Below are 15,214 nucleotides of genomic sequence, written 5' to 3' on the forward strand. Positions count from 1 at the left end.
AGGGGCATGCAGGATTACAAATGCAGCAATGTAGGCAATCTGCATTAGCTTAAAACATTCTCAGTGTAAGTCATAATTGCATGCATATTTGCTTGTAAGAAGTAAATAGTAAGTTGTCTACTTTTCATTCAAGACAAAGTAGGACATATGGGGAAAAAAATAACAGAGAAAACGAAACAAAAGAGAAAATGAAAAACAAGTAAACTACACAATTAAATTTATCTGGTAGTTTTATTATGGTACATTATGGGTATGAAATACACATCTATAAATCACTTATATGTTTTGCGTTTGGAAAGGAGGATTAAGAAGAAAAAAAGTCATGTAGGCTACACAGCAGGGAGAGCAAGGAAAATGACAAAAGGCTAAAAAAATTGAAAAAAAATGAATGGCTAAAATGATCAAATGAAAATTTTAGAATAACAAGAAAATTGATTTCTGACACTTACATTATTTTTATAATTCTACCTCCAATGTGTCAAAAGATGAAGAATATTTTGTTTTCACAGTCAGAGCAAGTTTCATTTTGAATGAACTCTCTCTTTAAGCCATATGTGTTTCTGTTTCCTGACAGTCTGATGAGGAACTTTCTACGTTAAAAATGTTCCAAAGCTAAAGAGATTTTAAATAAGAATTTTGCTTTAACTTTTTACAGAAATGTGTTAAATAATGGCCTGAAGCGTGGAAGATGCGAAACAAGCAACATATTAACATCAAGTCGCCAGGTGGCGCCAACTGAACTGTAGTCGTTTAAAACACATCAGAAGAATAGAAGGAAAATGTCCCCGGAAATATTTCCCTTTGAAATGCACGATAAATAAAAGCTGTGCGTTTATTCGATATTATAATTCTGTGACTCAATAAGTAAACGAAATGTTGAGCATGGACATCTCCTCTGATGAATCTGACGACTGGTTTATGGAGTCTCTAATCGCGGTGAGTCTGACAGCAGTAACGTTTAAACTTGCATTTGGTCGCCTAACATATTGGCTGTTTTAACATTCAGAGTGTTTTCTTCCTATAAATATTGGCAGCGTTTAACCAGTAACGTTTTTCCTACCTTAGTAGCATGTTAGGCACCAGTAACTCGGTAAATTCTTGATTTCAGATACAGAGACCTGCATCTGTTTCAACTCGACCATCCTACAAAAGTAATTGAGTGGACGGGTGACAAAAGTAAAGAATCTCTGAAGATCATTAAAATAAAATAGTATAAAAGTACAAATAAAAAAGTAAATAAAAAAATCATAAAGGCCGTTTTCCCCTCTTTTTTTGCAGGTATTTGTGTTGCAGGATACACCGGAGCTAGATGTGAAATATTAGAGTTACTTCTGCCTCTAAAGTTATATGCAGGAGACAATCAAGTAGGAAAAATTTCTATTGTTGTACATATTTTACATGTATTTTGTAATTTACCAATTTAACTGTATATTTGGTCACTACTTTAGGGTCTTTGTGCAGAAAGAGACTTCAAGGTACAGCATGGTGGCTTTTCAGAGGAACCTGTCGAGTGTTTGATACATATCCCAGGAACAAGGTAATGGCTGGATTTGAGTTTGTTCAGAAGTAGAGATGTTTACTCTAAAAGTGCTGTTTATTAATGTGCATTAACCAGTGCATATGAATCTCCAAAAAGCTTAATTTCAGTTAAAATCTTCTTCAAAGTCTTGCCTAAGGAAGAAAAAAAGGCTGCTCATCTTGGTTAATTAAATTAACAGTGAAATTTCATTAGTCTTTTTAATGACATGTGCTAATGGAATATTTGGTAACACTTATCAACATTATTCATTGTAGCCACGTAGTTCAAGGTCCTCATTGAGTACTTTTACATGGACACCAATAATCTGATTTTAATATGATTAATACAATACTCTGACTAAAGTCATAATCGAACAATGAATCGAATTAACCCTTTGATGCACTACATGGGTCTAAAGTGACCTGTCTAAGTTTATTTTTTTATATCTATTTTATTGCTTGTGCATCAAAGGGTTAAGACACGTGGAGTATGCCGATTTTAGTCGCATTATTGAAGTCCAGTACAGACATGTAAAACCTTGATCAAACTATTACCGTCATATAGGCTTTTCACTGTATTTTTTCTATAAGAGTCTATACAAAATCTGTCTCACGCCTCCTTTTGAGTGAAGGTCCCGGCCGTTAAACCACCCCCTGCGGGCTGGCTGCCTCCTGAAGCCCGCCTCCTTCGTGTTAATGAACGAGACTTGAGCCCAAATAAAAAAAATTAATTACACTTGCAATAAAATTTCCCGAAAGTTGGTTTTGGTCAATTAAGGCACTGGTTATCATGCTGATATGGGTTCAGGTCTTCATTTTTGTAATGAGTATGTTTTTTAGCCAGTTATTTATTGCCATAAAAATGGGGCGTGTCATCGTGATTGACAGTTGTGATTGACAGTTTCTCTAAACAGACCGTCGGAGGTTCGGGAGGAGATTGAAGTGTTATTATTCGATTTCTGTGTTATTTTACCAAATAAGTTCAACAGTAAACTACACTTTCTGACCTACAGGATCTGACGGATCACTGTTTCTTCGGTAAAGTGAGGGCTTTATTAGGCTTTATTATGGCTGATACACACCTAGACATGATAGAAAAAAAACAGGTGATCGTTATCTAGCAGAAATTCTTTTTATGGGTCTGAAATAGTAATTAGGAAGGCAAAACTGATGTTAGCCTCAGGGGCGTAGATTTAGGGTGTACGGAGGGGTCTTGTCCCCATCAATATCCACCGACCATTGAAATGTCCCCACAAATAATTTAATCCACTTTTAAAAAAATCGCGCTGTCAACATTAACCTAGACATGCAGAAAGGGTTCAATCACATTCTCTCTTTTAGTTCTCTCACCCCAAAACACATATGGACATTTTGTTTGACTGCGCCTTTCCCTGCTATCATGTGAGAGGCTGTGGCTGCGTTCAGATAAGCAGCGCCAAATGCAGTTGGATTGTTTTTTTTTCCGTGCAAGAATAAGGTGTGTTGGGTGAGGTTGGGTGACACACAAGTAAGTATGGCAACAGCAAAAAAAGGTGGACATAAGGAGCTTTTTTTCTACAAAAGTGTAAATCACATAAACGCAAGTTCGCTACTGAAATGAGTCCATCATGTTAATGCTTGTGTTTTCCTTCGCTCTATTTTATAGCAGACTGATATAGGCTAGTCTGTGAATAATATGCCCTGAATGCTAACTGCAGAATAAACAGCTAAAGTAAATGATCCCTGCCAGTTCTACTAATCTCTGAGTAGCATGTCTAATTTCGGTTGAAACTTTGTCAGAAAAAATGCAGCCTGTGTATAGGCGTAATACTGATTTATGAGACATGTTATAATTGCACTATGGTTAAATTGAACTGAAGTCTTTATTAAACTCTCTCATTATCAGTTAATAAACATTACTCTAACATTACACTATCAGATCTCTAGCCAGCTTATTGAAAGTGTGGCTGTTTGTTTTCTGAAAAACTGAACCTTTTTGCAGTTATTTGCCTGATTTCTATTTAATTATGAGGTATAAATATTGCATATTTTTATTGGTGACATTTTAAGAACTAATTTTTGCTGGATTATCTTGTCAGAAGGTGGTCATAACCACACTTTTTGATGCGCCAAAAATATTTCCAACCATTTTGTCAAATTGCTTACCATACTATTTTAAGTGTACAAATGTGCATTTTTGTGATGTGAATTTTGTGAGTTGTGAGTTTTATATCACAATGTGAGTTTTATATCACAGTTATATAATGACAATTTTGAATGAAAAATATGAAAAGATTCTTATTTTTAAAATACAAATTTATTATCATCTATCATTACATTTTTTTTATGTAAAAAAAAAAAACTTGAATAATAAGAAAAAAATTCAAAAATAATATCTATCTAACTTTTGATCTTTCGAACCACCAGTAACCCAATTGGCTATGGGCCTGAAACTTAATGAATTGTATGAAGAGAGGATTAAATATTAATATATTTTAGTAACAGTTGAATTAATGATAGCAAATCAGCGCGCATATATACATTTTTATATGTATGAGATATATTATATCTCGCGAGCCATAGGTTCCCGACCACTGTGCTATAACATGTAAAATGGGATCATGATAGGAACATTCAAAAAGCAAACTCATGTAAACACCTTAATCATATTATTGTCTTATCCAAATTAAGGTAAATAATTGATTACTGATGTTCATGTAAACATAGTCACTGATGAAAATAATTTTCACCAACAGTAAAGTTATTGAGAGTGTTATTCTCAGCTTTAAAACTTAATCTGTTTGCTACCTGCATATGAGGTTTATTTTATTAAATTAATCATATTTAGCAGTTGTTTTTACCCCAGCCCAGAGTTTTTGCTTTATTTCTTAACATAATGTCAGCTGTTCTTTTACAGGTGTGTGGCCACTAGTGGAAATTCTAATACACTGCAGATTTGGGACATTGGAGGCGATGACAGTGGTAGGATTTTTAATTTATGTTTTGAGTAAATTGATAATTACTACAAATTATGTGTTTTTAAAATCTTTTTTTATCATTTAACATTTATTTATTGAAAATAAGAGTATAGGTCAATATGAAATATTCCATGTTTTCAATCTTAAAATCTGCAAAGAAATATGCATATTTTATGCACATACATGTAGATGGCTAGATAAATAGATGCCTTTTCCTTTAATATCCAAGATGTAAAAACACTGAATATTAGGGATGTCCAGATCCGATCACATGACGCGGCTTCACACTCGATTGGAATCGGATGTTACCTCCCAATCAGGAGTTGAATGTATATGTATATATTCTCATTATTTTTAATAAATCTGTAGTTATGCGGTGGCACAGAGTTAGATCTCTTTCTTGACTTCACACAGAAACAGCAAAGGGTGCGGAAAGCACGAGTATGTCTGCGGTCTGGAGGTATTATAAAGTTGATGATGACAACATTGCCATAGCAAACCGTGACATATGTAAACTTGGGATTACCTGCTGGGTATTTTAAATTGAGGTGCTTTTTGTTTTTATATCAGATTTTTTAAATACATTTCCTGTTGCACTAAGGTCCAAATGTGAAGAATTTAGGTTATTTGTAACATGATTGTTCAAGCTACCTCACAGAAGTACTCTGTTAACTGAATTGCTGAATGTTAAAATAAGGTGAATTAAATAAATAATAAGGAACATCCTGGATCTGTTTCTTCGCTCTTTTTAAAAAAAAAATTTTTTATGCATTATAGTATCGGATCGGGTTTTGGTATAGGTAGATACTCAAAATCAAGTCACTCAGACTCGCGGGCAAAAAAAACCTGATTAAGACATCCCTACTGAATGTTTTATATTGACCTGCTGTTATTTTCTGCAAAAATGGGCAAAATATATTTATTCTTATAAAATTATATTCTAATGTTCTGTATTAGTTTTTTACAATCATTGTAAGCAATACTGGATTTTTCTATTCATGGACCCTTTCAAATTTAACCTGATTTTGCAACAGATGTTATTAAAAAGACTGGTGTCATAAACCTCAAGAGCCCATCAGCAAAAGGCAGTAAAATAACACCTGGATTCACAGACAGTCCAACAGTTCTTCATGGTTCTTGTATAAGTGACATTCAGCTGACAGAGATTGCAACAGGACAGGTTCTGTATACAGTAGGTAATATCAGATTTTAAAAAATATTAATAATAAAAGCCACTTTTATAGCTCATTTCATATTCTTTATTTATTTATTTGTTCTAGGAAAAGAGTCCTCGGATTCAGTGAGTGGCCTACAGTTTGTGAATGCTTTTGTGTTCCTCATCTGTTCAAGCAACGGTGCTTTACTCCTTGGTGACACGAGAGATCCCTCGATTTGTCATTATCCTCTGGAAGAGAGTAACAGTGGTTTGCACTGGTCATTTGGGTTGAAGAGTGACAGCTCTCAATCAGAACCTTCCTGTTGTAAAGTAGCAAGAGTGTCTTCTTCCGGTCACATGCTTCTATCTGATCTAAGAGATTTACAGAGTCCTTTTTGTCATACTCAAATAAAGGTCCCACACAGTGCATCAAAGAACCACTTTATGAATATTTCTTGGGCCCCCGTTCTCGACAAATGTCTGTCTGTGTCAGGTGAGTAGAAAATACATACATTTAACTTTCTTACATAAGGTACATACACTTTTAGTCTTTTAAGATTTTATTTGCAGTGAAGCATTCTGTATTTAGGGTGTAAAACAAGTTTGAAAAACCTTAACAGCAGTTTACTGATAGAAAACATCCTGACACTCTCTATTGATATAGGTGGTTAGATATGTACTATGTAAATAAATCCAACACAATCTCACGGCAATTCATAACTTTTTGATTTAGTGGCTAATTTGTATGAATTCGTACAAGACAGTAGGATTTGCTCATGCGCCAATGATGGTTTGGTTTAGGGGTGGGGTTAGGTGCCATGCCTCCTTTTTAAAATCATACAATTTTGTACGACTGAACTCGTATGAATTAGCCACTAAACTGACAAAACGTAAAAAACACGAGAAAACAAAAACTTCTGTTTTCTCGTGAGATCAGGCTGATATATCCCATTCATATCCGCTCAAACTATATAAACATGCAAATAAATTACAGCAGTGAGAATGCAGCAGTTGAAAATCTGATAATAGCGATGTGGATGTTTGCACAAGCTCTGTAATTTAGCATTTCAATTAACCCTAACTTATTTATTTGACATTTTATACAGACACTTTATAGTTTGTGTTACCACAAACAGCTTTTCGATAGTATTGTTTCTAAATAGATTTACATTTAAATTTGTACTATAAAGCACATTGGCACTGTACTTCACTCATTTTGATCCATGCTACAAAAGAAATGATCCGATTCTTGCTTCAAAATGTTGTGTTATTGTGTACTTTCTTATAAACAACACTGCCAGATGAAGCCAACTTTTTCAAAAAGTTTGCTTTAACAAGCTGTTTGCAATCCCTGTTTTTATTTTTTATTCAAAATGATGTCACACAAAAATGAGCATTTAGCAATAATTACAAATATGAATCTCTTGTTACTTACTGATGACAAATATGTTTTTTGTTGGGAAGGGTTCGATGGAACAGTTCACATCTACAACACGAACAATTGGAGCACTGAGTCATTGAGCCCTCAGCCAATATTTCACACCGAGTCATGAAATGTCACATGAGGCAATATCCAGCACTTCCCCAGCTGTGGTCACCACTCATTCTTGGCATCAGTCTCGACCAAAACTCTTCTTTCTGCAGCTACAGATGGATCTCTGCATGTGTGGGACTGGGTGGACAAAATCACGGACAGATGATGCTGATCAGTAGAAAAACAATTGTGTAATGACACAAGATGGATTTTTTGTCTTTTTTAAAGATTTGCAAAGTAATTTGCAGCCTGAGTACAATGTTTGCAAACCAATATTAATAAATAACACTGTCTTTGAGTTTTGATAAGGATGGTTATTATTATACTTTGTTGTTTCTGTTTGGTGAAATTCATCAGCAAATGATTTTAGATCTTTTCTCAGAAGAGCTATTAATGGGTGTGTAATTCAGGAATAAAGTAAATAGGTCACTTTATAAGTGGACCACTGGATCATTGGTTCACCCCATTATTTCAAAACTTGCAGTCATTCAGAAATGAATCACTGCAGTGTGTTTTTTTAAAATTGATACTGACACAGTCCTGCTGTTGCTCATGACGAGTCTAGACGCGCTCTTTGGATTTCGAGACTGAATTGTAGAGACCAGTTTCTGAGTGTCCATTTTCCAGGAAAAAAATTGAACTGTAGATTTATCAAACCTTAGCATGCATTTTTACTGTCTTTTTGACAATCTGTGGCATCTGATAATGTCTGGAATTCTCTGGATTTTTCTCTTTATTCTTTAAAATATACTTGTTAAAATAATATGGTGAAAGACCCACAGTAAGTTGGTTATATTCATTGGTTAGTCTACAGTATAAAGAAGTTCAAACTCTTGCATGAAATTCTATATCATGTTAATATTTTGGTTATTTTTAAAGGTTTAATGTAACATTTGTGATTACATATGCTGTTTTAGCTGTAATTTAATCAATTCTATTTAGTAAATTGTAGTTTCTCGGCCTTGTCATCTTTCTGTTCAAACAGGACAAAGCCTATTCTTTCAAGCTCACTTTTCTCTCCACACTCCATGAGACAGGCAAAGTGTTTTTCATCCCCACACTGAGTCAGATCACTGTATCCACTTGGACCCTCATGCAGGATCACAGGATTCCCCCATCCAGAAGCGTCACTCGGGCATTTATTTAAGTATATGCCGAGGCTCAATCGATTGGTTGCATTGGTTGGGTGGCTGTATAGCAGCCATGTTTTTGCAGACACTTGATTAGGGGCAAAACTCAACATGCTTCCTTGGCAACCTTGTCCAGTCTCTATCAGTTTATTTACAAATGAAGACTTGTCAAAATCTTTTCCTTTACTTTCACTTAGAGCCTCATTCCTGTAGTGGTTTGTGCTTCGAGCATTGCAGTAAAGTATACTGTTGCCTTCATCATCGATGATCTCAGCCATCTGACATTCATTAGACTCACCATCCACACACTTTCCAATATGCCAAGTGCTTCCTTTATCATCACTGTATGCTATTGTGAAATAATATGTGTATGCTGGGATAATCAGTCTCCCACTCTTCATCTGAATTCCGTGTCCTGGTCCAACAGCAAAGGTGGCCCAGTTCTTCTCCTGCTCACCTATCACATCTGCTGTCAAATCAGTAACGGCACTCCAGGTTTTACCAGTGTTCTTACTGGTTACGTAACAAAGGCGTGCCTGATTCTTTTTCTCTTTTTTTTGTTGCTGTTCAGACACCCCAACAGGGACACAAATGGAAAAACAGGAAGAGGGTTTCGGACTCTCTCTCATAGACTGGACATGGATTCATGCTGCGGTAGTTTGGTAGACAAGCTGAAGTGAACACCTGTTGACCACTGACCCACTTAAAAAAAAAAACATGTAATAATGACTAAATCATGCTTTTTTTTCACAATCAAATTAATTCCAGATTGAGTAAATCCACGAATCTACAAAACTGTTAATTAGCTAAAGAAACAGTCACAAAAAAACAAAAAAAATGGAATGATTTGATGTACCTTAACTGGATTATTGTCATTCTTCCACAATCCTTTTCTCATCACAAGCACTTCTGCATCTGTGTCACTTGGGGTTTTCCGCTTTTCAGTAAAGGCAAGGAAGGTTTGTTTGTCACTGATATATATGAGAGCTGGAATCCTGTAGGTTACCTGTTTTTTACATTGAGGCAGTTCCTGTTTGAATAATATCGATATTTCAGGAGGAGCTGAATGGCTTGATGGATGGCGTGATGTGCAACAGCAACCCATCATTATGTTTTAACCCTATTAACAGAATGAATAGTATGAGTAACACTGTGCCATATATACACTTGTCACATATTACAATGTATTAGTGAGATTGCCTTGATCAGTGCTGGAAATGCTCAGTATATAGTCTAAAAGCTTTAAATTAATCAGTAATACTTGAATAAAATAAGCTCTAATTTAATTAAAAGTAAATTAGCTTCATTAATACTTGCAGATTAATACAAATTGACATCTTCTTCAAATCAATTTATTCTATTGAAAATTATTCAATAAATTATTAGATGTAATACTCACAGAAACGATCTTTCCTGCAGCAGCAACAGTTAAGTTTCACTGAAAGTTGTCTGCTCGAGCCCCTTGTAATGTGACCCACCAAGACTGCGCTTCCTTTATTTATAGTATTAAATACAGCAACAGAGGAAATTGACCAAATTTGGTCATCACACTTTTATAAATCAGCACATTTTACCCTTTGTTCCAGCACATACTTTGTTTTTTGTTTTTCAATTGTTCAACCTAACATAATTCACAAAAGTAAAGTACTGTAAATATACTAACACAGATTGTAAACTCAAACACTATTCAAAGTCTAATTAATATAAGTAATTAAAAATTCCCTTTAGTGTCCCTCACTGACATCCAACAATATTATCATTTGTTTGTGCTTTAGTGAGTTCTGTTATGACAGCACTTTAATATGTAAGCAAGTATAAGAGATGTATTATGTTGAATTTAATTGGTTGAATGCATCAAATCAGAGTACCTTATTTACAGTACATCACAGATGTGTTAAACAAGTTTATAACTATAGTATAACTACAAGTTCATAACTTATAGTTAAACAAGTTATACTACACAACATAAATATCCCACCAAATTATATGTGCTTATATATAACTGTTTGAAATAATTTAATAACATTTTAAAAACTATTTCTTTTGTTTTATTGTTATTTTACTATCATTAATATTATTTATTATCAGCTGGGGAGAGTATTTAAGCACTATTGGTATTACGACATACTTTAGCAACTGGATAGAAACCAATAGTGCTTATACTATCCCCAGAAATAAATAAAATAATAATAATGTTCAGCTAGTTTTTTTCCACACCTTTGATTTTAAAAAGGAAAAGGGATGTTTCTGGCTGTGTTGAGATATGAGTGTTGAGTGTGTCAAGAGGAAAGGGACTGTATAAAAAGGGTAATTTCATTGTAAAGGCAATCTGCACATTAGCAATACACACAAACACAGGCAATGAGATGGAGATTTTTAGTAGCAGATGCAGTAGTTTAGCAAGCAGTTCTTTCCAAGACACTGCAAGTCCACTGCCATAAATGATCAATGCATTAATAAAACCAAATAACTGTGTCAACAAGTAGAACACATGCTCATTTCTGTAACATGCTCAGCCAAAACAACAGTACGTGCATCCTATAGATGTCTTCTTGGGGGAAAAAGAAAAAAAAAAACGAGACCTTTTACAGTTTCAAATGAGGTCTCAGTCCTATTTGTACAACCAAAAAGAACAGAGTACTATCTCTGGCTTATATTAGTTGGATGGTAATATTGTAGGCTTTTCTTTTTCAAACACTGCTACGGGCAAAACTCAACATGCTTACTTGGCAACAATTTCCACTCTCTGTCAGATTATGTACAGGTAAAGACTCGTCAAAAGCTTCTCCTTTACTTTTACCTAGTTCCTCATTTCTATAAGGGAGGTTTATAAATATAGCAGCACATTTCATACACAAATGTGGTTCAAAGTGCTTTATATATACAAGATTAAAAGAAACTCAATACAACAAATATAAGAAATAAAATTCAATTCAAAAATCAACCTAAATTCTTTCCAAAAATATCCTAATTACTGCAATGCTCAATCTTCCTTAATCACACTGCCTTTGAAAATGACTTGATCACCACAACCACAGAGTTTAAACACAGAAAATAAAAATGATTAAAAACAGATTTGAATGGAATTTCTAGAATTTACACTTAGATGATGCTCGATTGTGATAGCAGGTTTGGCATGCTGTCCCAAGAGAGAACCCAAAACGAATATAGAGAATGAAGTTTAGGCAGAATATTTATAGTAGCTTTGGAATGATCTGATAGGCTAGCTAATGATTAGCGATAAGGATCAGCTGTATCATATCATGTGCTCCCCTAGAAATTAGTTTGTGAAACTTCAGCAGGTGACTTACAGTATTATTCCGTCCTTAAAATAGCAAAAGTGGATTCAGACACATTCTTAATGCTTTTGCGCCATGTGCTTCAGACTTTGCGACTAGATCATTAAAATAGAGCCCATAATGTTACACAGTTTAAATGTCTCTGACACAAATTAATCAAAAACAATAAAAAGCAATACATTGGACTTAATATGCTTGTTGTATGATTGTAATACATAATACTGTACATCTGTTAATTATCTAGTGTACTATCCGTATTACAATCAGCTGAATACATACAATAAATATATCCCAGTTTCAAGATCAGTATTTACTGAGACAAATTCAACAACACACAAATGGCAATGGAAAAATATTAATTGCAATGAGAATGTATATCATTAATGATTTGTAATGTGATAATATTTGTAATTATACGAATATTTGTAAATATACGAATATTCAGCTTATGCATATATATATATATATATATATATATATATATATATATATATATATATATATATATATATATATATATATTAATTAGAAAAAATTACATTTGTATTTACAATGTTTTTAATAATTAGTCAAGTCTTACATGTTATAAATTGTTATATTGTACAATTCAATTAATTATGTTAAAATGAATATTAATTGATTTGTCATGATCCATTCATTTGTAGCCTTAATTTTGTAGCTAAAGTTCTATAGTTTTTTCTCAGGAAGTTTGAAGAGCAAAAAGGCTATTTCTTCATTCTCGTGTTCCTTCCCACACTCCATGAGACAAGCAAAGTGTCCAGGCTCAAACTCTACCAGATCTGAGTATGCACTGGGACCATGATGCAATATCATTAAAGGTTCATCTGACCACCCCGAGGAATCCAATGGGGATTTATTCAAGTAGAGTCCTAGATCCACTCTCTTTTTTGGATGGGACGGATGAGAGTAGAGCAGCCATGTTTGTGGAGGACTACTTTGTTCAAGAAAACTCAACACACTGCCTTGACATCCATTACCAGTCTCTATCAGCTTGTTTGAGGATAAAACAGTATCAAAATCCTCTCCAGCGTTATTGCTTAGAGCCTCAGTTCTGTAGCCAAGACGGGTTCGAGCATTGCAGTAAAGAGTACTGCTACCTTTCTCACCTACAATCTCTGCCATCTGACACTCACACGACTCAACGTCCATTTGTTGTCCTGCCTTCCATGTGATTCCTTGATCATCACTGTAGAAAGCTAAAGCATAAGGTGTGCAGAGTGATAAGCAGCAGCATAAAGTGCAGACAGTTTTGACTGTGTAGCGATAGGCATATGCTGGAATAATCAGTCGGCCACTCTTCATTTGAACACCGTGTCCTGGTCCAACAGCAAAGGTGGCCCAGTTCTTCTCCTGCTCACCGATCACATCTGCAGTCAAGTCGCTAACAGCACTCCAGGTTTCACCAGCGTCCTTACTGGTTATGTAACAAAGGCGTGCCTGATTCTTATTCTCTTTTATTTGTTTCCGTTCAGAGACCCCAACAGGGACACAAATGAAAAACAGGAAGAGGGTTTCGGACTGTTTTTCATAGACTGGACATGGATTCATGGTTCGGTGGTTTGGTAGACAAGCTGAAGCGAAAACCTGTTGATCACTGACCCACTTTAATAAAAAAAAACATGAAATAATGACTGAATCATGCTTTTCACAATCAAATTAATTCCAGATTGAGTAAATCCATGTATCTACAAAATTGTCAAGTAGCTAAAGAAACAGTCACAAAAAAAACCTGAAAAATATTGAATAATTTTGATGTCTAATACCTTAACTTGATTATTGTCATTCTTCCACAATCCTTTTCTCATTACAAGCACATCTGCATCTGTGTCACTTGGGGTTTTCCGCTTTTCAGCAAAGGCAAGGAAGGTTTGTTTGTCACTGATATAAATGAGAGCTGGAATCCTGTAGGTCACCTGTTTTTTACTTTGAGGCGGTTCTTGTTTGAATATTATTGATATTTCGGGAGGAGCTGAATGGCTTGATGAACACGCCATAATCATATTTTTAACCCTATTAACAGAATAAATAGTAGAAGTATCAGTAACAGTGTGCCATATATACATTTATATCACATATTAAAACCAGTAAAATTAATTGAGTTTCCTTGATCAAAGCTAAAAATGCTCATCAACTATTTTTTTTTCTTGTCAGGACTCGTCAACCATACAGTATATAGGCTACTTTTGTCTACTACGTTTGTCTGAACATAACAACTTGCACAATAATGCAAATTGAGATCTTCTACATATCAGTTAATTCTATTGAAAATTATTCAGTAAACAACCAGATGTAATACTCACAGAAACGATTCTTCAGCAACAGTCGAGTTTCCCTGAAAGTTGACTTCTCGAGCCCTTCGTAATGTGACCAACCTAGACTGTGCTTCCTTTATTTATAGTATTAAATGTACAGGAAATTGTCCAAATTTGGTCGTCACACTTTTCAAAATCACCTAATTTTACCCTTTGTTCCAGTACATATTTTGCTTTCTCTCATTTGTTAAGTAACCTAATATAATTCACAAAATTACAGTATCATAAACAGACAAATAGAATGAGTTAAACTCAAACAGTATTCAGAACCTTAATATTAGAAATGAAAAATTCCCTTAAATGTCTTTCACTGACATCCAACAATTATAAGTTGTGTTTGTGCTTCAGTGAGTTTTGTTATGACAGTATTTTAATATGTAAGCAACAGGATATGAGAGATGAATTGTGACTAAGTTAAATGGTTGAATGGATCAAAGCAGAGTAACTTATTACAGTACCGCATTAATATAATTAATATGTTTAACTTACTGTTTATACAACTTTTACCAAACAATATAAATATCACACCCCAAATTATATGTGCTTATATTTTTATATATGACTTTTTAAAGCAATTGAATTAAATCTATAAAATGATTTCTTTCATTTTATTATCATATTATTATTTTTATGTATTTATTATCAGCTGCGGATAGTGTAAGCACTATTGCTGTGATGACATACTTTAGGAACTGGATGGAAACTCTTGGTCTAGTGCAGTGTTTTCACATCTCTGATTTTAAAAAGGAAAAGGGATGTTTCTGGCTGTGTTGAGATGGGAGTGTTGATGTTATGAAGCGGACAGGAGACAGAGGTAAGGAAACGTTAGGGTGTTTATTAAATGACAACAAGGAGCACATGAAGGATAGCCAGGAGGATCAGGAATGATGTTGGGGTCTTTCCCTCCGTGGCTGGGTAACAGGAATACACGAGGATGGACAGCACACACCAGATACAGCTGACAGAGGATGACACAGACTTGGAAGGACTGGAAGACAGGACGATTCGGGTGGACCAGGAAGACTAGGAGGAATACAAAGAGAACAGGTAAGTAAAGCGTTTGTTTTAGCTGAGGATGACTACGCTGAGTGGTCGCTCAGTTGTCCGCTTTCGTCGAGACGAGCCCGGACAATGAGCGACTGGAGTGCTGTGCTTTTATCTGGTGCTCGTGAATGTGATGCAGCTGTGTGCTCATTAGAAGTCAGGTGATGGTGATCTTCGTGAGTGGGGATCGTGAGAGCCTGACCAATCCGTGACAGTACCCCCCCTCCCCAGGGCCCGCTCCTG

At 34.9% G+C, this 15,214-nt stretch overlaps 3 protein-coding genes across 3 annotated transcripts; 1 reads left to right on the forward strand and 2 right to left on the reverse strand.

Moving 5' to 3' along the window:
* Nucleotides 1–782: 782 nt before the first annotated feature.
* On the forward strand, nt 783–7,369 carry LOC130214949 (WD repeat-containing protein 73-like). The gene is given in 10 exon segments (XM_056446827.1): nt 783–956; nt 1,109–1,176; nt 1,279–1,364; nt 1,449–1,537; nt 4,415–4,479; nt 5,510–5,671; nt 5,756–6,124; nt 7,096–7,171; nt 7,173–7,255; nt 7,258–7,369. Coding segments are annotated over 10 exon segments (1,155 nt in total). The 5' UTR covers nt 783–873; the 3' UTR covers nt 7,332–7,369.
* A 66-nt stretch (nt 7,370–7,435) lies between these two features.
* On the reverse strand, nt 7,436–9,758 carry neu3.5 (sialidase 3 (membrane sialidase), tandem duplicate 5). Its single transcript, XM_056446826.1, is given in 4 exon segments — nt 7,436–8,888; nt 8,890–8,997; nt 9,152–9,415; nt 9,695–9,758. Coding segments are annotated over 3 exon segments (1,149 nt in total). The 5' UTR covers nt 9,404–9,415; nt 9,695–9,758; the 3' UTR covers nt 7,436–8,099.
* A 2,410-nt stretch (nt 9,759–12,168) lies between these two features.
* On the reverse strand, nt 12,169–13,615 carry neu3.4 (sialidase 3 (membrane sialidase), tandem duplicate 4). The gene is made up of 2 exons (XM_056446471.1): nt 13,379–13,615; nt 12,169–13,217 (listed from the first exon to the last, which is right to left on the reverse strand). The coding sequence occupies exons 1-2, from the start codon at nt 13,613–13,615 to the stop codon at nt 12,282–12,284; spliced, it is 1,173 nt and encodes a 390-aa protein (XP_056302446.1). The 3' UTR covers nt 12,169–12,281.
* Between the last annotated feature and the right edge of the window lie 1,599 nt (nt 13,616–15,214).

This window comes from Danio aesculapii, chromosome 21, assembly GCF_903798145.1.
Source record: "Danio aesculapii chromosome 21, fDanAes4.1, whole genome shotgun sequence".
Classification (NCBI taxonomy): domain Eukaryota; kingdom Metazoa; phylum Chordata; class Actinopteri; order Cypriniformes; family Danionidae; genus Danio; species Danio aesculapii.

Bases quoted from the DNA above. Each gene is read 5' to 3' on its own strand.
- neu3.4 (XM_056446471.1), bottom strand. From the start codon at position 13,615: ATGATTATGGCGTGTTCATCAAGCCATTCAGCTCCTCCCGAAATATCA. The intron at 13,218-13,378 runs GTATTAGACATC...TTTTTATTAAAG, and splicing joins ATGACAATAATCAAGTTAAG to TGGGTCAGTGATCAACAGGT.